General features: G+C 41.4%; 1 protein-coding gene across 5 annotated transcripts in view; it reads right to left on the reverse strand.

Moving 5' to 3' along the window:
* The window catches only part of THRB (thyroid hormone receptor beta), a 374638-nt gene that overhangs the window by 12122 nt on the left and 338976 nt on the right, over positions 1–23540 (reverse strand). For all 5 annotated transcript variants that reach the window (XM_010346543.3, XM_074405732.1, XM_010346542.3 and 2 more), the window contains 4 exons: positions 21248–21348; positions 15204–15351; positions 12059–12264; positions 2072–2218 (listed from right to left, as the gene is read on the reverse strand). In XM_010346543.3, the coding sequence (XP_010344845.1) occupies positions 2072–2218; positions 12059–12264; positions 15204–15351; positions 21248–21348 (602 nt within the window). The remainder of the gene's footprint in view (positions 1–2071; positions 2219–12058; positions 12265–15203; positions 15352–21247; positions 21349–23540) is intronic.

The raw sequence follows: 23540 nt of genomic DNA on the forward strand, positions 1-23540 counted from the left end.
GTACCGGTAACGATCTGTTTCTTTATCTTGGTGCTGATCATGTGGGTGGGTTTAGTTTGTAAAAATTTACTGAGCTGCACCCTTATGACATATGCACTTCATTCTTTAATAAAAATTTAAAAATAGTTTCATACACTGAAAGTACATTATGGTATACGTTATATTAAATATATTTTATATTTCACATATATATGTGTGTACATGTCTGTGTGTGTACACACAAAAATATTTGAAAAAAAAAACAAGGTGCCAAAAGCTTGTGGTACTCTTACCATAAATCATTACCTTTATTATGTCATATAAATAAACCTTCAATGAATATGTAAAATTTTTACAATATCATCTAAAATGTTAATAGATGTCTACTTTTAGAAAAGGTGTCAAAGGCATGGGAAGCTCCATGCCCAATACAGAGATAGAAATCAAAGTCTCTTCCTCAGTGCCTACAGACTTCTTTAGGGCTGGGGTATGAGTCATTGCTACTGCAAGGCTGTGGGTACTAGCTTATCGGGTCTCCTGGTACTGTAGACTGAATGTCTGTATCCTTTCAAAATCCATATGTTGCAGCCTAATCCCCAGTGTGATGGTGTTGAAGGTGGGCCTTAGGGAGGTCAGGAGGTCATGAGAGTGGTGCCTTCATGAATGGGATTTGTGCCATTGTAAAAGATACCAGGAGCTCCCTTGTGCTGTCTGCCATGAGGGGACACAGTAAGAAGACAGCTGTCTTATGACATACACACTTCCCTGTCCTTCTGGGTATGGCTTCTATAGAGGCTCAGAAATGGGCAGTGAGAAGTGTCCCCATAATGTATGAGGTCTCTCTGTCTCCATCTGGGGTCCTGTTACTGCAAACTCAAAGACACAAGAGAGCTGGGAACCAAGGCAGCAGGCAGCCATTCTAAGTGAGGAAACTTAGCTTCTTTTTAGGTGAGACCAGGGTCACTTATCACTCAGCCCACTTACCTAAGAGGCTCACAGCTGTCTGTGACCCTCTCTTTATTTGGTATCTTTCTAGGTCCCCTTGAATGTATACAGAGCAATAGACAAGCACCTTATGAAGTACTTTTTTTTTAAAGTTCTCCAGAAAACATAATCAACCCCACTTGATTCAGAAGAAGGAAGTTAGAGGCAGGATGGAAATGTAACAGATAAAATAAAAGCAGTATGAGCAGCTAAACTTTATGAAATACTTATTATAACCCAGGCACTGCTTAATCACTTTACTGATACATTATCCCACTTAAACCGTTCAATAGCTCTAAGAGGCAGATACTATTGTAATTCCCATTTTACAGATGAGATAGGTGAAGTTTGAAGATACTGGATAACTTGTTTAGGATTCTTGCCCATTTAGCTGACTGTAGAGACAGTGCCCTCGGCCACCACAGGGCAGGACTGATAAAGTGTCCCAAAGGGAAAGCTGATGACCTCTGGTGGGACAGCTCTGTAGGGTGCCCTGAAGATAGGACAAGCAAGAATGAGCTTATAGGAAAAGAGGAAAGGTGTGTGAAGATGTTAAGAGCCTGGTTCTGTGAGGGGCAATTAACTTATTCTTGAGGATTAAGACATGACCACACAGTTATCTGGCTGGGCTATGCACTGGGAAGAATACAGACCTAGGTTTCAACCATGGCACCACATTTGGATAAGTTAACTTAATCTCTTTGATCTTGATCGTCCACATCTGAAAATGGGGTTAATACGAGCGACCCTGCAAATCTGTTAGAAGGATTAGATTTAATGTGGGCCAATCCAAGTACCTGAGTGTAGTAACTAGGACATCATAGGTGCTAAGTCAATGGAAGCTATTGCTATCATTATTTCTCAATGCCTGGAATCAGGTGGATGAATAGGACCCTGATGGACCTTGCAGGGACAAGCTAATGAATGATGACTAAACACAGAAAGTGGGAAATACAGATGAAATAGAAAGCATTTTCATTTTGTGCTGACATTGCTTTCATATGATTAAGTCCCTACCAATTAACATTACATTGTAAGTAATACCCAGTATTCCTGGAAACATATGAAACTATAATTAAAAATAATGCAGAAGGAAAAACATTCTCACCTCACAAAACATAGGCAACTTTTTGGCAAAATCCACCACTCTGGTAATTGCTGGTGTGATGATTTTTGTAAAATGGCTGAAGGCTTCCAAGTCAACCTTTCCACCTTCTGGGGCATTTACTATCGGTGCTTGTCCAATGTCTTCTGGCTAAGGAGGAGAAAAAAAGATTTAAACGAGGAAGCTGAAGGGAGCTTTATTTTTCATAGTTCTTATGTGGCAGAAAATCTCTTCTGAACTGATGTCCTATATGGCTTCCAGTTTTCACATCATTTGTTAACAATCTGTATGGTTTACACATCACTTATTTCTTTGAGCAAAGATATATGCCTTGGCCATCGCTTTAATAGGCCCCCAGTGACAATGTTTACAGGACTGCTGCTGGAGAGAGAGAGAGAGAGAGAGAGAGAGAGAGAGAGAGAGAGAGAGAGAGAGAGAGAAGAAGCAGAAGAAGGGGGGGGGGGAGAGGGGGAGGAGGAGGTGGGGAGAGAGAAGAGCCAGGAGAGGAATTTGGGGCTTGCTTCTGAATGCACACAGGGTGTATTCTTAGGTAAGGTGACATAAATTCTAGGGGCTCTGGGATGGCATGCTCAGAGCACTGCACATGCTGACGTGTGTCTGTGTGTGGGAGGTGGGTACAACGTGGGCAGTGATAGAGCAGAGGGTGGGCCCTAGCAAACAGTGCCCTGTAGATTCTTGCTTCTGACCCAGCTAGGGCTTGAAGCTCCCCTCTGTCCTACGGACTCCAGTTTGAGGTGGTCTCAGCTGAGGCTTGAGGGGGAAGATTGCTAGGCTGTCTACAGGAAATTTGGCAAATCTTGGGGCAGAATGACAAATTTACTAGTATTTAATGTCCCTAGGGCATCTCTCTGTTGTCTACATGCTCAAGAACAATCCATGGCCTTGCTGCCCCAAGGGAAGTACAGCAGCATGGGTGTCTGCGGACTTCTTCCCAAGCCCCTCCCCAGAGCAGATGGTGCAGAATTAACACTGTGGCAAGACTCCCAGGTGACTTATGTGCTTCCCAGTGTCCATAGCCGCCATCTAAGTTTCTCAGTCTGTGACCTCCCTGATGTGATCTGTGTTCCTGTATCTCCTGCTGTCACCCAGTACTTCCTTCAGGAAGAGTCTGCTCGACTTCTCCTCCTTATCTTTGTGATAATCATAACCACCATTTATTTGTGGCCTACAAGTGAGCCAGCCGCTTTGCATACTACCCTGTCTCAAGTAGTTCTCATTCGAATCCTGATTTGCAGGTGAGCAAACCAAGGCTCAGAAAGGTTAAGAGCAAGCTGCTGAGGCCAGGCCTGTGATCTGGGTGACCCTGACTCCACACAGCAGTCTCCCCAGAACTCCACCCCACCGCAACCCTACTGCAAGGCTTTTACTCCTTGTGGACCTTTTGACACGAGGGAACAGAATCTCTACTCCTCTGAACATGCTCTTTGTCAACCTCTCCATCTGTCTCCCAGGAAGATGTGAATGGGACCAAGGAGATCACAGAGACTCAGGCCCTACCCAGTGGTGGCCACCTTTGCCTAGAGGCACAATAAATAGACAGGAAAAGGCCAGTTTCTTTTCAGCACCCAGGGGCTTGGAGGGATAAGGGTGGGGGGATGGGAATGAGGAACTGGCACTGTGAGTTGAGCAAGATTGAATTCCTCACTTGCAGAGCAGTGAGGACACTGAGTGTAGTGAGACTAGCTTAACATAGTGGCCCCCAAACTTCACTGTGCCTCAGTATCACTTGATTTCTGGGCCTCCTCCCCAGTGTATCTGATTCAGCAGGTCGGGGGTGGAGCCTGAGAATCTGCATTTCTAACAGGTTCCCAGGGTGTGCTGATGAAGCTGCTCTGGGCCCACTCTTTGGGAACCACTGAGTTAGCAGTAACCAACTCCAGCTTAGGGTAATCCAGTTCCCATGCTTCCTCCCACATGTCTCCTGTTACTGTGCACATCACATTTTTAGCAGGAAGAAAAGCAAAAGATGATTCTTCTACTCTTCTTGATGCCAGAGCACCAGGGTCAACAGGAGTAGCCAGGGAGTAATGGTTATAGCCTCGGGAAGGTTTTAAAAACGTATTATTAATATATAACAAAAGGCTGGCTGCAGTTAACTTTTTTTTTTTTGACTATCCTGCTGTGTCCTGTTAATTTTTTTACTTTATTTTTTTGTTTCTGTTGCTGGCAGTGAGTGGATGAAACCTAGTTTTGTAATGATTGACAATGTTTTGGGGCAACTGTTGGCATAGCAAGCCCATGGAAGGCTGCTGTTCAGCCGGCTCTCTGGGTGCAGACAGAATTGATGACGTAATCGTGTACAGCCTCCTTCCCTCTTACCTAGATTGAGCTAAAGGAAAAGGTACTTCTGCTCCTTTGGGTAATGCTGCTCCGTGCAGCCTTCAGACATCCCTGCTTTTCTTTATAATTTCTTCTCATTCCTGAAACTGAGGCTCATCTCACTGACCTTGTCTACTTGACAAGTCTTTTATGAAGGTCAACTGATAAAAGGAATGTGGATCCACATTCAAAAAGGTAGAGAATTATATATATATAAATTATAAATATGTAGGGTGAAGATTTTTTAGAAATAAAAATAAAATTGAAAAGTGTAATAACATCATTTTGGCCTGGCTGAATCTAAAGATCTCTCAATGAATACTGATAGATCTAATCTGATGTATTTAAATGGCACTCAGTATCCTTTGAAATGTTGGTGGGTTAATACTAATGTTAATTTTTTTCATTCAACTTGTGGGTGTGTGGGTTATTTGAATTCCACTTGTGACATGTCTAAAGATTTGAAAAAAAGGAGAAAAAGTATGCAAAGAAATACGGCAATTTTAAGTAAAATTAAACCCCCAAATGTAACAACCTCACAAATTTTCTGTTGAAAATATATATCAAGGTAGAATAAAAAATTTACTTTTAAGCCTCTGGATGTTTAATGGCAAATAAAATTGCTAGAAGTAAAACTTTTAAAGTTAAACCCTTCAATTTTATCATTAAAATTTTTTTCCATAATGGATCTTAGATACTGGAACAACAAAAAAGAATCTATCTATCTGTCTGTATATATCCATAAGTTGACCTGAGTTACCATCTAGTTAATCAAGGTTGAGCAATAAAACACTGTTTGTTACTTCCTGAAGATTTTTCACTTATAACGAAGATACAAAATTTTAAAAAATATTTGGAAGATGTCAAAAATAGAGTACAAATAGTTGACATTAGTTGAACCTATTAGATATCTTATTACAGCTAATAGCCTTGTAAACTACTATATGAAATACTTTTGCTCATATACACATATATATTTATGTGCCCAAGATCAAGCTCAGATACTGACGATAAGTCTCTGGCTTGCTTGTAGATTTGCCACTGTAGACCTGGAGGGAAAAGCCTGCTTTTTGCCTCTGTGGATCCAGCTGCCTTAGCTAGCTCATGGTGGTACTTTCAACTCTTACTCTGATATCCTCTCTTTGCCCTAAATGGACCTCCTGAGCTAGCCCAGCTGTCTTCTCTGTCTTCCCTACAACTTGCCTTACATTTTCCCATTTCACTGCTGCCTTCTCCCCAGACTTCTGCTTTCTCCAAAGCCCCCACTTCTGTCTCTCATCTCTGTCTTTTCCAAATCCTGTTTTTCTCTTCAAGACCCAACTCAAGTCCTAGCTTCTCCTAGATGTTTTCCCAGGTGACCTCAGTTTGAAATGATGTTTTCCTCATTCAAACACACATGGTGGCCCACAGCTATCACTCATATGGTATTGAGGCATTTATTACTATCGCTTTTTATTGTAGTTGTGTAGGTACACACCAAAGATCTGAATTTAAGCAGGTAGGGAATAAATCTTACTTGTCTTTGCCTACAGTGTACGATGCATTGGGCCAAGTTGTGGAGGACAGAATGCTTGTTGGTTGAGTGACTTAAATGAATGCATACTTATACCAATATTTATTGAGCAGGTACTATGTGCCAGGCCTAGTTTTGGTGCTGAGGTTACAGCAATGACCAGTGTATCCTCAGGAAATGTGCATTGTAGTGAGGGAAGATAGATAGACAATAAATAAGAAACATATTCATGGAGGAATTTGATAAGTCTGGAGGTGACACGATAATACGTAGGGAGGCAGGAGAAAGGAAGGTCAGCCAAGGCCCCTTTGAAAAGTAATGTGTGGACTTTGACTTGAGAAATGTCAAGGAGGTAGTCTTCCTTAGGGCCAGAGGAAGAACACGTAAGGCAGAGGGGAAAGCCAGTGCAAAGTCCAAGGCCAGAAAGGAGGCTCATGTGGTTAGAGCCCAGTGATGGCATGAAATGAGGGAGTGGAGGTAGGCAGGGGACCCGTGATACTAGGCGTTGTGGACCATGGAGAGGAGATGGGCTTATTTTAAATACAATGGGGCATCTACTGAAGTGCTGTAAACAGGGTGTAGACATGACACGATGGTTACTGCATGGAGAAGAGATGTGGGGAGCCAAAGGAAAAAGCAGGCAGGCAAAAGCTGTGGTTTGGGCAGGCTGAAGTGGACTATGGGGGTGGCAGTAGCGATGCAGAGGCCTAGAGAATGCCAGTTATATGTTGGCACCTGAAAGCAGGGGCCAAAATGGACTGGCTGTGGGGTAAGGAATCCAGAATGATTTCTTGGGTCAGTGGGGGTAGAAAGTGCAAAAGGAGAGATTCAGGTGTGTGCGCAGGGGTGACATCAGCCCTTGCTCAGCATGGGTGAGGCTGGTATTATACAAATCGTGACCAACTGGCTTTCTGCTTTGACTATTTCATTAGCATTGTTCAAGGTAAGTAGGAAATGCTGCCAGCTGACCTCTTTGCCGAGTCCTTGGCTCAGAGCCAAGGACTTCTTGGCTTGAAAAGGCAACTCCCTGGCACAGGCAGAATGCAGTGGGGCCAGATGGGACTCTCCCTTCTGTACTTGTTCATAGGGTGTCTTGTATCTTTGCCAGGCTAAGCAGGAAGACCTGGGCAGATAATAATTCAAGGTCCTTGGGCTATGGGATGTGACTACAGCCTCACCCTTTTCCTGGGATGAGCAGGAATAAGATGGTGGCAGTGCGGGTGTGGTGGTGGTAAGGATGACACATGTAGTAACCACTTATATGGTTGCTAACAATATTCCAGGCAGTGTTAAGCCATTTGCATCTATTGCTTTATGCCATTCAGGGCGGGGTAAGGCAACTGAGCCTTAGAGAGGTGAAATAACTTGCCTGAAGTCACACTTAAAAAAGCAACAGAGGCAAGTATGGAATTGGAACTGTCTGGTTCCAATGCCCATTCATGTAACTTCTAGATTATCCTGCCTTCTTCTGATGTGACTCTAATAAACGGGGTGATAGATGCCTTCCTGACACGATTGCACTTGTCCTATGGGCTAGGCACACAGACCACATATGGCCCCATCACCCACCCTGTCTGACGCTTCTGCTTCTGCCCCTTGTCTGAAGCTACCCCAGTAGAGTGTGTGAAATCAGACAGTATCTCTGCCAGGGGAAAAGTAGGAAAGGTCTCCCCTGATCCTAAAGGTCACATTTTATACTTGAGTAGCGGTTCACCCAAAGCTACAACTTTGCATGAAAACTAAGGAAGCAGAATAATGATACAATGTCAGCAGACAATAATAAATGATGTCAGTAGACAAGGTTGCTGCTGTCAGGGGCTGCTACTCGAGGTCTAGAAGCGAGCTACCCTTGGTGGAGAGACTGCTTTTCCTTGTTTGGCATCAGATGCTGTTTGTTCTCTTCTGAGCCTGCTTCTGCTTTTCATCCTCCCTGTCATCACACATGAATTGTTGGTGGTGAAATTAGGCATTTCTGTAGCCTCAGAGATTTGAGTATATTGGAGAAAACTAGAAAATTATATGATTTAAATGCTTTTGGGAGAAGCTTTAAAGAGTGGCTTTAGATTTATTATGAAAATCTTGATGGCTTTTGCAAAAGTTCCTCATTTGCCAGAGACTCTAATTTTCTCAGACCCAGATATAGATTTAAAATGTAGATCAAATCACTGTCGGTGTTTCTTTCTTTCTCTCTTTTCCCCTCGCTCCTTCCCCCCCCCCGCCTCCCTTCCTTCCTTCCTTCTTTCCTTCTTTCTTTTCTCTTCTTGCTTTGCTTTGCTTTCTTTCTTTTTTTATTCTGAGACAGGGCTTTACTCTGTTTTCATTTAGCTCAGCCTCCTGGGTAGTGAGGACCACAAGTGAGCATCACCAAGCCTGGCTAAATTTGTTTATTTTTTGTAGAGATGGGTGTCTCACTATGTTGCCCAGGCTGGACTTGCACTCCTGGGCTCAAGCAATCCACCCACCTTGGCCTCCCAAAGTGCTGGGATTACAGGCGTGAGCCACTGTGCCCAGCCCTGTCTCTATTCCGACTTGAATGCTGGTCTCAGAGTGAAAATGAGTCCTAGTCTTAGACTTAAAACTATGTCATTAGTTCCTTTTAGGGAATAAGGTACTTAACCATTCTAGATAAATGAATATTTTTGGCTTTAATGACAACATGTAATGCCATATGACATATTTTTAAACTATTATTAACATGATAGGCCTCCTCAAATTCTTTTTCGGGACAAGATGGGACATCAACACATAAAAAATAACATGTAGCAGTGTTGCAAGCACAGGAAAAGGGTTATCAGCCCACAGGAGATGCAAACTCTAATGTGCAAAAGCCTGTTCGGTGCACAGTAGCCTTCAGCACATTCATACTGTTTAGCAAAGCTGTCTTTAAGTAAAGATTCTTAATGTCCTTGCAGGACTAATTCACTACTCAAAAGAGTGAAATTTTCACCCTGAACATAAATACTCAGTTGGAGTCAGCTTCCTGCGAGGAGTGTGTGTAAATATGTAAACTGGCTGAGATACAGGGCTTAACTGTCCTGTCTCCAAGGATGGGTGAGTGGAGCTGTATGTGCAAGTTTAACAAATATTTATTGAGTTCTGTTCTGGTTATTTATTGCTGTGTAACAAACTACCCCCCAACTTTGTGGCTTAAGACAATGATTATTTATTTTCTTTGAGAGTTCTGGGGATTGATGGGCACAGCTAGGAGGTTCTCACTAGGGTGTCCTCATATAGCTGCCATCAATGGCAGTTGAGGTTGGTGTCACATGAAGGCCTTTTACTCCCGTTTCTGGTCCCTGAGCTGGTTGGGAATCTCTCCTTCTGTGTGGCCTTTTTACATGGCTAGCTTGGGATTTCTCACTGCCTGGTGGTCTCAGAGTAGTTGGATTTTTTTTTTCTTTAAATATATAGCCAACTGCTATGAGAGACCAGGTAGCTTCTCTCCCCCAAGAGACTCAAGTGGAAACTGTAAGGCTTCTTATGACCCAACCTTAGAAGTAACTTCAGTTTGAGTTCTGCCAAAATGCACCATTTAAAGGTATCACATACCAGCCTAGATTCAAGGGGAGAGAGGAACAGACTCTACCTCTCTCTGGGAGAGAATGGGCTGTGTATACAGGGAGGAGAAATAATGCGATGGCAGCCATCTTGGAGAAAAGCTACCACGTTTCATTCACATGTAGCTAGATACTCAAGTGTGAAGGCTGAATGGAACACTGTCCTCCTGTGAGCAGATGCAGGGGTTTCCCCAGGCACAGGAGGGGACTGGCTGACAGAAATGAAGTTCACTGCAGAGACAGACAGGACAGTGGAGGAGTGCTGATCTCTCCCAATAACCCTCTAGGGAAATATGACTTGGAGAAGCAGTTATTTATATTTAAATCAAGAGGGATAATTTCTTGAACAAATTAAAGATCTAAAAAGATACATTTCATGTCAACCCTACAAGGAGAAGAAAACTCTCTTGGGCATGGGTAATCTCATGGTTCTGACAAAAACCTAACGGCAAATCATTCTGTACCATAGATTCTTTCCATAGATGGTCAGGCTGATGAACTGTTAGGAGCCTTTAAGTCAACAGTGCAGACATCAAGACTGGTTCTAATGACTAGATATTGTGCTGTCTTTGCGGAAGAGACCACACAGCATGAAGATTTTTTGATAATATTTTGCTTTATAGGGTGGTTTCTCAGCTTCCAGACATAGCACAATGTCACATTTTCAGAGATGCTTCTTCTGACCACCATGTTCAGGGAAATTAAGTCTGTCCCCACTTCCAGTTCAGGAACTCTTGGCCCCATCCCACTTTACTACCTGCATTTATTTTGTTTGTTTAGCTCTTATTGTCTGTCTCCCTCTACAGGAATGTGGCTGACTTAGTCACTTCCTGGCCCATAGTAGCGGCTCAATAATTGCTTCTTAAATAAAAGAACAAATCTTTAAAGTCTGGAAAGAAGCACCTTAGTAACTACTGAAACTAGTTTAGTTAGCCTACTGTCCATTCTCTACGGGGAGTAAAGACAATAAAAGTATAAAATTCGCAGGAGAAGTCCAGGATGTAGTTCTACCTTAATTGGAATTCAACTTGGTCACTACTTGAAATCAGGAGATGATGCCAGGCCTGGAAGTGGTTTCTGCAATGTCCATTTATGGCTGACACATTTGGGAAGAGGATGGATTTAGGTTTGCAATTAGGTAGGACTCTATCTTGTTATGCCCCGTAGTGAACAGAGGCATAGGTCCTAGAGCTGGCTGCCTCCATCACCACCATCTACTAGTTGTGGGAGCTCGGGCAAGTTTCCTCAACTTCTCTGCCTTAGTTTTCGCTTCTGTAAAATGGAGATATTAACCGCATCTACCTACAGGATTGGTATAGGAAGTTAATGAATGAAAAGCACTTAGAATGGTACCTGGCATATGGTAAAGGCCATTTAAGTATTTGCCAACATTGCTGTTAGTGAAAGCCATCAACAAAGTGCTGGTACTATTGTTTCATTACAATGAAAGTAATTGTGTCAGTACAGATGAATTATGCCTAAGTTTATCTTTCCAAAACTTCCTTTAAGGTTGTTGTTACATTGCTTTAGGAAAAAGATCCACTATCTCATTGTAATGTTAATGTTGAGATACAAGGATAATTACACCACTCTATCTTCTTGTTCAGTCGGGGAAGTACTCTAAGGTGCCCTACGGACACAAATAAACCACAGAATATCTGTTGTCAGGCCTCAGGGAGGTACTTAAAAAGCGTTTTACATCATAAACTAAGAGCAGAGTCAGTCTCTGAGATGGTCCAGAACTATTGGGGCAGGTAGTCTTTCCAATGAGATGGGTAGAGAGCCCGGACTTGGAACCGGAACATCAAGTTGGCTTTCGTGCCTGGCTTTTTAGCAGTATGATCTTGGGCAAATGGCTAAGACCCTGGGCTTGATTTGCATGTCTGTAAAATGGGGGTAGAAATTCCAGCTTATCTCAAAGCACTACGAAGTCTATATGAGAAAAGAATGGGAAGAACTTTCACAACTGTTAATTTTTATAAGAATATTAAACACCAATATCACAAGGGTCTGGAAGAGCTTTTTCCTCTATATATTCTTACCCACCCCACCCTATCCATACTTTCTCATTCCCATTCCCCTTCTCGACTCAAGCTCATTTAGCTTAAGCTAAAAATGTTTGACTTCTGTTGACATAAAAATATACTTGAGGTATGGGATACTTAATTCTAGTGGCTATTCTAAAGGGGATACTTGGGGTTAAATTTAGGGTATGCACATACTGCGCATCTGAGGAAAGAAATCGGTGTACAGAGTAAAAGATGGCAGACTAAACATTTTACTGATTAGTTGGTCCAGGAGTGGCCTTTCTGGCAGTAAAAGCAAACTGATACAATGTGGCCTAAGAAACTGCTTAAGAATTCAGCAAATCACAGAGCAGATGGTAGGAGTGGCCTTTATTCTCACACAGACCTAGAATCCAATCCTGGCTTTGCAAGTTCCGCAGCCTCTCAGAGCTACAGTTTTCCAATCGGTAAAATGAGGCAATAACACCGATGTCCCAAGGTGATGAGAACTGAATACCCTGAGGCAGAAAACGCTGGCGTGTAACTGATATCGATCTGTGCAAGGAAACCTTACCAGGAATTTCCGTTTTTGCTTCCAGTGGCTGCCTTGGGCATTGGTCGCCACATGGGCTTCAGTGACCGTTTTGATGAGCTCCCATTCCTCGTCCGTGGGTTCTGGCTTGTGCCCAATGGACTTCTGCAGCTCTTCCCGCCGTCTCTTCTCCCGGTTCTCCTCTATCAGCTTCCTCTTGGCCAGCCTCTTGCTGTCATCCAGCACCACTGGGAAGGGGAGAAAGATGAGACAAGGCACACAGATACTCCCAAGACACACAGCAGGCTGCCCTTCCCGGAGCCTCAAGGGTGGGATCACTGGTGCACAGATGGCTCAGTGGGTCCTTAGGGTTGGGTTACAATGGGACATTTTCTCTTTCCACTAGCAAACTGCCATTGGCTAGTCTTGTTCAACGTGGTCCCTAGAGCCAAACTCCCCACAACTGGCCAGCTTTTCAAAACAAAGTCCCCAGAGAACCTAGACACTGTACACACCAACTCCACAGAAGGTGATTCTAAAACAGAGTGAAGCAGAGAGCGGTGAAATCCATACTAGCCACAGCATCACAGAGACACCTGTCTAGCCAGTCATCTGGATTTACTCTCCGGGTTTCTGTTCTCCCCTCTTCCCCTAAAATGGCTCCTAGTAAGGAGACCTTCAGGTTAAAGTTATGGGAATAATTTTAAAAAATGTTACGGAGCAGTAAGTGGGAGGCTCGTGATCCCTTTTTAGAGGAAAAAGGACCCCAACTCTTCGTGACTCCCCGAAGGGCTAATTGGAATGTGGCTGGGCCTCGCCTGGGCCTCACAGCTACTCACTGTGCATTCTTCTCTACCTGGTCCACTGGTTGTTAAAGAGCCCAGGCTTTGGAATCTAGAAAGACTTGGGCTTGAATTCTGATATTATCACATTCTAGCTGTGTGACCTCTGGCAAGTTCCTTAGGTTCTCTGAACTTTCATTTCTTCCTAAACAAAATGGGCTCAATAGTGGCCACTTCACAGGGCATTCAATGTGAGAATGCACCACACAAGTGTTCAGTAAATGCAGTCCTGAGTTCTACCATTTATGTGAAAGGAAAATCAGAAGGGCAGGCAACAAGAAACCTATATTTCTGTGGTCAATTTCCAAAAATAAAACCAGTAACTATCAATGGAATGGAAAGACTCAGGTTTTACACTGCAGAGTCATAGTATTTTAGAACTGGAAGGGAACTTAGAGATCTTGCAGCCCTACTCTCTCTTTTCCAGAAAGAAAAAGAAATTGATGCAGAGAGGGCGTGACTTGCCTAAAGTCACATAGCAAGTTACTGGCAGAGCCAAGGCAAGACCCAGGACTCCTACTCCAGTTCTATGACATCACTGTCCTAGGGTCATTTCTTGATGAAGGTGTGACCTGGTAGGAAAAGAAAAAAAGCAGACATACCAAGAGAAGGAGAACCAAGGTGCCTAGCTAGTCCACCATTTAAATATTCTAATTTAAAGAGAATATTCAGTTGCATATCATTTAGATTGGATTGGATTGTCAAAGTCATGTGAGCACTTACAAATGAGGAAAATACTAATGAGCCCTGTTAAGTCATTTTGGTTCAGTTACTAAAGGGAGAGGAGGAATGGTAATAATACCCACAGCTGCTTCCCAAATGCTTCCGGTGTGCCAGGGACTGTTGCATTTGGTGGACATTATCTAATTTAATTTCAAAAACAACTCTACAAGGTAGGCAATGATTTCACAGAAGGAAAATCTCAGCTTAATTCCAAAGGTCACACAGCAAGAAGTGACAAATCTGGGACCTGATCAGAAGTTTTTCTGATTAGAAAGCCTGAGCTCTTAGAATCCCTCATAAGCAAATAAGGGCACTCAACATTTATTTCCATACAGTCTAGATTAACACTGCATTTTAAAACCCCATAGACACTCATATCTTAAATTTCCCAATAAAACACTGAAGTGGATATTCAATAATAATAGTTTGTCATAGTGGCATGTCTAAGCATTTGGCTCTAAGTCAATCATATTCACATATCCTTTCAGGCATATTGTCAGCAAGGGCTAAAGGCCTTTAAGAGATAAAGAACATACTCAGCCAGAGGTGGGGATTAACCCAGGATTTCCAGCCTAACACCCTAACATAACCCTCTTCCTTTTTAAAGATTCTCCATTCCTTCTTCTTTAATGGGCAAACCAGAACATTTCACAGATTTTTTTTTTTTCCTCAGTGAAAGAAGTCTATTTCTCACATAAATGTAAGTGATGATTATTTCTTTCATCAGGAAAAATCATTGTATTTTCTTTTGTCTTCTTTCTTTAATATTTTATCTTTCTTTTTCTTTTAAATTTTTAACTAACAGTTGGAATCTCTCACTGATGGGCAAACAATTTATGCTAGTAGAAATCATTAATACTGATGCCCAGCAAAAGGGAGGCCACACATTCTGAATGACATGATTCTTATTTTTATGATTAGATTAATTAAAGTGACTGGTGTAAATCCCTCAAACAGTGTGGGGAGAAGAGACCCCAACGGCTAATCTCACCACCATATGCTGTAGCGCTTTGAAAACTGGGTAGGAAGACTTCAGCTCGGAATGTCTTTATTGCTAAAAATATGACAAACAACCAACTGCAGGGTGACTCATGGAATAGCACTCAAATTCGCATTCTTCGGAAATTTCTGAACACGATGTTTTCTGTCAGCGCCCCAGCTCCAGAAATGTCCATAAAATAAATTCCTCTCTTTCCTCTTGAAAAAATATTAGGACCAGTCCCTGAGGCTCTACACCATTTGAACACCGTGTATAGAATGATACCTTATCAAGGTTAACGGACCAGACCTCTCATTTATAATCTCTGTCTCAAACAGCGTTGCTAACAACTAGGCCTGCAAATATGATAGGGATAATTTAACCGCATCTCCTTCTCCATCATCCATACTTTGAGAGTTAGGGGGTGATACGACAGAGTAGGACGGAAACCATCAGCAATGACTCCCTCCTCCCTTTCAGAGCAAGCCTGGATGTGGGGAGTGAGGGGTACATGTGAAAGCAAGGTATTCCCTTCTCTGTCCACATGGATTCCTGCTTGCTTTTCTGCCCAGTTGATCTCCTTGAACCAAACTCTTTTCTAATCAACATTCCTTGAATATGAAGCAAATGAAGATCTACTTACAATCTGTTGCCATGCCAACATAGATGCATTTCTTAAAGCGACATTCCTGGCACTGATTTCGCGTGACTTTGTCTATGACACATTTTCCTTCATATTTACAGGAATAGGATGGATGGAGATTTTTCTGAATGGTTCTTCTAAAGAAACCCTATATGGAAAAGAAAGACCCAAGACAACAGTTTCATATTTTCTAGAAATCAATGATTCTGGAATTTTGTGTCCATATAACGATGAGAGGAATTGTTTTGGACCTTAACCTGTTTCTGGGCCTCTAGCTCTACATATTCAAATATAAGACAGTTGGCCCAAAAAGATCTAGAGAGTTCTAAATATGAACTGATGATGCTGCAGGACTACAGAGACAACACCTTTTTGGTATTTATTCGAGGAAAAGAGGCTAGGAGGAACATCTAGTGCTTGTTTTAATTTTTTTCTGAATATTGAATATATAAGTAAATTATATTATTTGATAGAGTGATATATTTCATAGAGTTGCTAAATTAAGCTATGAGGAGCTTTGCTACTTTATACTGGGAAATAAGAGAGCTCCAAGACCAAGAGGAAAGTGAAAAAAATGAAAAGAGATGGATATGTACAATACTTGATTAATTAACAATCTAATAATTTAGTAATTAAACAGATGTACTAGCTGGCTTCACAGATTAAGTTTAATACTTGTTTTTGACTCTTGAGACAGCCAAGATTAGCTCACTTAGCCTTTCAAGCAATAGGACTCAGGCAGTAGAACGTTCCAGGTTTTTTACCACGTTTTTCCTCGTAGCTTATTGCATTGAAGTTTTCCTTTTATATCAGTCTTTCTTTGTATCTGTAGATATACACCTACAGATTCAATGATTCTTCCTTTCTTAAGACATGAGAGAGCACCTCTGTAGCACCTGAGGACACTATTTAGTTCTAGGTTTGGGTGACTTAGGTAATATTCTTAAGAATGTGTAATACTGAAATTTTTCTGGACATGATCCTCAAGTTGAAGCAACTGTAATCTGTATTGCAGAAGTTAATAATGGCAGTGAGCACTTATTGTGAGGGCACACTGCAAAGTGCTGTAGAAACGTTCGATATCCTTCTATCTTCCCTACAACCATATAAGGGAGGTGCTCTAAATATTTCCATGGTAGGGATTCAAAAAGTAAACCTCAGACAGGTTAAATCACTAGAGCAAATCACATGGTGAATACATGCTGGAACTTGAGTGGGATGGAAACCACCCAGCAGTGGCTCCCACCTCCCTTGCAATCCAGGAGTTGCACTCCAAATCTTATTTGTTTAACTGCTTATATGATGTATAATGAAGTAAATTTTACTGTGTTATTTAAATGTTTTAGATGAACAGATTATAAATAGTCCTGTTCCCACCCACTTCTTAAAAAAAGTTCATTTTATCTGTTGGTAGAATAACAAGACAAAATGAGTTTTCTTAAATGTAAAAAAATTAAAAAAAAATTTTTTTTTTTAGACAGAGTCTCACTCTGTCACCCAGGCTAGAGTGTAGTGGTGCAATCTTGACTCACTACAACCTCTGCCCCCAGGGTGCAAGTGATTCTCACATCTTAACATCCAGAGTAGCTGGGATCACAGGTATGCGCCACCACACCTGGCTAATTTTTGTAATTTTAGCCAGAGACGGGGTTTTGCCATGTTGGCCAGACTGGTCTTGAACTCCTAGCCTCAAGTGATAGGTCCACCTCGGCCTCCCAAAGCGCTGGGATTACAGGTGTGAGCCATCGCACCTGGTGGCAAAACAAGTTTTGGTGGATGTTTTCTGCTAAGGCCTACAGGGGGCCTCTAACATACAAATGGTTGGACTGAGATATCTATCAGTTGATCTAGATTCAGCCCAAATTTTTATCATCCTGCTTAATGTTCTTTGGCTTTGATTATGTACATATTCCCTATTGCATATTCCTCCCTCAGACATGAAAACTCTTCCTTATTATGAAAAGGTCCAAGGTAGGATTTTATACTGGGCAAGGCAGAATAAAATGGATAAACATCAGGAATAACTGTGACTAACAGATTTGATTCTGGGGTGTGTATGCAAATCCCTTATCATTCCTATCATTTCCATTGTTCAAGTTCTAACAGAAAACTGTCATATTATATTTGGGTTTTGTGTTCTTAAGCACTTGAGTCCATTAGTATGAGTGATGTTGATATACTGTTATAAGATTCGCTCAGTCACACACAGGGCAGCTGTTCGAGATATTAGCAATGTTTTCTTGGGAGTGCAGGGTGTGCAAATCTTGCCAAAGCATGAATGTCAGAGCATGCCACGACGGTGAAAAACAAGCCTCCCTGCAAACCTCGCTTCTCTATCTTTGTTACCTTCTGACCAAGGAGGGCGAAGGAGGGCTAAAGAAACCCAGAGATTCCTGGCAGGAAGATGTATGTCACAGACAGGGAAGAGAGGGGTAGGGTAGCATGTCTCCTTTTGGGGGAAACAATCATTTCCTAGAAGTGGAAATACCAAAGTCCAAGACATCCAGTGAGAATGCTGACTGCTTTCCAGGATAGGAAGATTGTTAGTTTATCTAAAGCTCGGGAGACCCTTGTCTCCCACTCTGATGCTGACTTATGTTCAGGGGTGGGGTTAGGGCAAGGAGTACATTGACCAGTAAGAGCATGCTAAGCAGAGAATGAGGTGTGACACACCAGACACTGGGGTAACACACATTTCTCCAAAAAGTTACTCATGTACTTTTTATTGGAATGAATGAAATAATTTATGCATTGCTTATTTCCAAAAAAGAGTTGAGATGGCTAGCTCTGCTATTCACTCTGCCATCTTTTCAGTGGCCTACTTCTGATGGCTTTTCTTGGGCACTTCATGGACCAAATCCTTTTAAAGATGTTGGCCCTTTTTTTCCCTTGTTTTTTTTTCTTGAAATGTTGGCCTTCCTTAAGCTACAATAAAGCATATTTTGATGTACGACAAGGAGCCACTTTATTTGTGAAAACATAAGGATGCCAGTTCCCTTAATTCTAAAAAGTAATGGAAATTAACTCTTGGAAATGAACTTGAAGCCATTTAAAGCAGTCTACTTATTTAAAAAAAATACTTTTAGAGGTGAGCTGACAAAAGAGATACCCTGGGGAATAAATAAGGACATATATTTCATTGATGATGTGTTGGTGAGAAGAGGTCTTGCTTTTATATATCAATATCATACATGTTTCTTCACATTCTGAGATCTGTATCCATTTTTTAGTACTTTGAGAAAATTGACTGATGAATGTGAAAAGGAGATAACTCACTCTTTTAATTCAGTATTCGGGCAGCTGTTAAAAAGCTTTGATTCTTCCTCTAAATACAGTTTGGTGTGGGGCAGTATCAACATCCTTTCTATAAAAGATGCATAAAAACTTGCATATCACGATAGACGAGACATCTCCAAAAGATTTCACTGGTCTCAGTGTGAAAATAGGCAAAGTGGATTCTCTCCATACACATTGCAAATATGGGGTAGAAATTTTTTTTTTTTTTTTGAGACGGAGTTTCGCTCTTGTTACCCAGGCTGGAGTGCAATGGCGCGACCTCGGCTCACCGCAACCTCCGCCTCCTGGGTTCAGGCAATTCTCCTGCCTCAGCCTCCTGAGTAGCTGGGATTACAGGCACGCGCCACCGTGCCCAGCTAGTTTTTTGTATTTTTAGTAGAGACGGGGTTTCACCATGTTGACCAGGATGGTCTCGATCTCTCGACCTCATGATCCACCCGCCTCAGCCTCCCAAAGTGCTGGGATTACAGGCTTGAGCCACCGCACCCGGCTAGAAATATTTTTAAATTACAGGTTTGAATGGACAATACAGGAAAAAACCCTTTCATCTTTCACCACTCTTAAAAACTGCGTTTCATTTGAAAAACTCATTTCTTTTTTTTTCTTTATTATTACTTTTTTTTAAGAGACAGGGTTTCACCATATTGGCCAGGCTGGTCTCGAACTCCTGACCTTGTGATCCACCCACCTTGGCCTCCCAAAGTGCTGGGATTACAGGTGTGAGCCACCGTGTGCCCAGCCTTTGTTTGTTTTCTTTTAAGATGCTTTGTCATTATATTAAGTGATCTGCACAACTACACTGGGCAGGCTCTTTTCTGACTTTACAATGAAGGCAACCCTAGAAACAGGATTCTGACCTGAGATAAAGGCACAGAGTCTGAAAAAAATCTAGATTTTGCTACACGACTTCTTCTTTTAAGAAAACCTCAGCTTATTCAGGCCCTAAACGTCCTGTGATCTAGGGGACATAGGCTAATTGATGGCTTGATCATTCCGAAGGCATATGTGAGGCAGGGATACGGGTTAATAGGCTCAATTCTCTCTTTGTTTAAGTCAATTACTAATAATGTATTGTCGTCTGTAAGGCACATTCACTCTTTAGAGTCATTTTGGGGTATTAAGTATTAAACGGAATTTTCATTAGAATCTTTTTCTCAGAATTCAAAATTCCCCATTATGCACTGGTTTAAAAGGACCTCAGTGCTGCAACTAAGATGGGGAGAGCCTTATAAATTGGGGCTAATTTAGACAAAAGCCCAGTCTGAATTATCAAACTTTTGTAGTAAGAGTAGGTACCTAAAGTTATATAGTTTTATTACTTTCAAATCTAGCCAATATAAGTGAAATTTCAAGAGACTGCAAGTCTTTAATAAATAGCAGGACTTGTAATTAAATTCATTAAATTCCCTAAGACATTATTTTCCTAGATGTAATGGCAACCTCTAGCCCAGTCTTTGTTAAAGAACTAAAAATTCCAGATCAAAGGGGTCTGGATAAATGAGAACATGTTGTACCACATTCCAGAAAACAGTCTTGCAACCTTAGAAATTACCTCTTTCCAATGGAATTACTATCTCGACATTTTTAGCAGGCTTCTCCTAAATGTTTCCTAATTTCACGTATAAAACACAGGGAATTTGCATAGAAAATCTTTCATTAGGGAAAAGGAGAACACTTTAATTTGAAACTGAGCTAACATTGATTTTGGGCCTTAAGGGGCAAGGGCAGGATCCAAGGGGGCAGGTGGAGAAGGGGAAGAAGAGGAGAAGAGTTAAGGTGGATGACAGAGGAGGAAAGGCGAAATGTTTCATACGTTTAATACAATTTTTGCTTTAGGGTTTGCATCTTGTGATAATTTAGTTTTAAATATGAAAGGTAAAAAAGACCAAGTATTTAACAGGTCCTTCTCTGACTTTAAATACTTCCTTGTTTATGAAACATTAGCTGAACAAACAGTAAATGAAGCACTGGGTCAAGCTTTTTTCTTTATGGTAGACTTCATTTTCGAGGCTAGGTTGTTGGACCAAAAGATATTTTCCAGAAACCTTATCTCAATTTTGTTGATGAAGTCTTGTATGCAGGCCAATTTACGCTCGGTTTCAGGAAGTGAATGGACTGTTGATCACTGGTATATTCTTGTCAAGTATTTCCTGCAGATAGGACTGTAGAGCATAAAATTAGCTGATGGATGACCAGAATCTACTTATTGACTGCAGGCTGTGCAAAAAGCCAATTTGGATAATTTCAGAACATAACTGAATCTAAGTAGCCTCAAAGATATTCCCTACTGGAACCCTTGAAAATGAGCATATTCACGTAGACTAACAGTGGAAAAAAGCCTGTGGTAGAGCAAACTCAGTCTTCTCCAACATTGCAGATAAAACGAGGAGAAACAGTCATTTCTCAAGATGACAACATGCTAAATAGGACTTAGGCTTTTTAAACCCAAAGGAAGGGTTTTATTAATTTCTTTGTATTTTATTGATTCCTTTCTGTTTTAAAAACACTTGCAGAAGTAATGAAACCAGATATCACTCTCATTTAGTTATTTATGATTTGGAAAAAAACATTCAGTTCTTGAACACGTCAAAAATGAAGAACACATCCAGACACCTGGATGATGGCAGGCCATGGATGTTAGAATTTGGTTTTAATTGGAACTTAAACTTAACATCGCATTCTGGAAGAGCACTGGGAGGGGACTGGAGCCTGCCTAAGCTCCATGCTCGTGGACCCAGGGCAATTACCTTGCAGCCTTCACACGTGATACAGCGGTAGTGATACCCAGTGGCTTTGTCACCACACACTACACAGAGCTCGTCCTTGTCTAAGTAACTGGGGATGTACCCTGTGAAGGAAATAAAAGGAGGAATATTAAAAAATAATATGTTAACATCAAAGAGACACGCTAGCTAAGGTTGCAAGGCTAGAGACAAAATTGGTTTGCCAGGAAGCTGTAAAGACAAAAAAAGACTTAATGAAACCAAACAGTAAGAATCTTATACTCGTAGAGTTAACGTAGGCCCAGGATTTCAGAATGCCTTAGAAATAGCTCGCAACTGTAAGCCCAGCACTTTGGGAAGCTGAGGCAGGGGGATTACTTGAGGCCAAGAGTTCGAGACCAGCCTGGCCAACGTGATGAAACCCTGTCTCTACTAAAAATACAAAGAATTAGCTGGGTATGGTGGCGGGTACCTGTAGTCCCAGCTACTCAGGAGGCTGAGGCAAGAGAATCACTTGAACCTGGGAGGCAGAGGTTGCAGTGAGCTGAGATTGTGTCATTGTACTCCAGCCTGGGTGACAAGAGTAAAACTCCACCTCAAAAAAGAGAAATAGCTGTGATCACTTGCTGTGCAGGTGGGAATGGCAGGAAGGCTGCAGAGCCAGTGACTCAAGCAGAGAGGCCAGGATTTGAGCATTCTGAGTTCTAGATAACACATCTCTTTAACAAGGCTGATTTCAAAGCCTGTTTTCAAAAGATTTGATCCACTTTGGAATCATAGTACGATGCAATAAATTCAGAAAACTTCATAGCTGGAGAGGTCCAGGGAGATGGGATGATAAAGTACTTGTAAGGTGAAGAAACAGGCCTGCAGAGGTTTGGCCTTCCTCAGGGACACACTGGAAATTACCAGCAGGACTAAAACCCAGGTCTTTTAACTTCTAGCCCTCCAGTATAACATGCTGGTCTTTTTCTAAAAATAGAGAGTTAACTTTAAGTAGAATGAATTTTGCCACCTAAAAAAATTAGGTAAATTTGTGATACTATGTTATGCAATCCAGGAACACTTGGTAGTGTGGAATGACAGAGGTTTTGTTTATTAAGAAAAAAGGAAACTCCAACCATGATAACTCTCTCTTTTAGTGGACAATGAATTTATTAGTTTAAATTCCTTGACCCAGGATGCTAAAAAGCACCAAAGCAGAAGCCTCCTGTTTCCCTCCTGTCTTTGCTCTTTCCTCTTCCTGTGGAGAGGATGCCCAGACACAGATGCTGATTCAGGAGGGTGGGTTCAGTCTCCTCTGTATCAACGGTTTACCATAGAAGCACACAGCTTCACATAAGACCGAACAATCAAAAGGAGGCAGGATGGGTTGGGATGTGAAGAAGGAAGAGGCTGAGAAACAATCCTTTCTCCTGATCATAGTCCTTACAAAGTTTTTTGACTCAGTACATTCTTTTTGGTTTCAATAAAGGTTAGCTAGGTTGAAATGACTGATGCCTTACTGTGTATTTTACCATGACATTTCTAGACCTTTTATTAAACTAGGTCACTGAAGTATTGCTTTTCAGAAAAAAAAGCCATTATGGAAACAGAATAAAATGAATCCATTTCATAATTTCTTAGAAATTATTTTGCTCATACTTTAATTTGGAAAAATTTCTTTCTTGGGAGGCAGATACATGACTTGAAAGTGAGGTTTAGTAATGTATAGGATTATATTTTTAAATATTACAGCTTTTCTTAGTTTACTTTTGCATCATGCAAACCATGATTCATCTGTTGAGTTCACTGCAAGGGTTTCAAACTCTCCTCAGTAATTTTTAAAAAGGGAATTTTGGGAAGGATCTGGGCAGGGAAAAAAGGGAACCAGAATGCTTTGTGTGTTCATTCAATCATTTATCTATAAACTCAGAAAACATTTATTTAGCGTCTACATGTGCTTAGTATTGTGCTAGGTGCTGAGAATATAAAAATCAGTAAGACATGGTTTCTTCTTTTGGAAACTCATAAGCTGAGTTCTGTTTCTAGAGCCTCGGTCATTCCTCAATGAGAAAAAAAGAGGTGAAAATGAAGGGAAGAATATGAAAAGATGCTCTACATCATTGCAGGGAAATGCAAATCAAAACCACAATGAGATACCACTTTACACTCACTAGTATGGTTTTAACAAAAATGGCAGACAGTCACAAGTGTTGGTAAGGAGGTGTGCTCATGTGCTTTTGTGTGCATATAAAGACCTACTTATGAAACACAAAGTAACTTTTAAACAACAAAGTAACTCAGGTAGGAAAACAGGCACCTTCCTGGTAAAGGC

Source organism: Saimiri boliviensis, chromosome 9 (assembly GCF_048565385.1).
Source record: "Saimiri boliviensis isolate mSaiBol1 chromosome 9, mSaiBol1.pri, whole genome shotgun sequence".
Lineage (NCBI taxonomy): Eukaryota > Metazoa > Chordata > Mammalia > Primates > Cebidae > Saimiri > Saimiri boliviensis.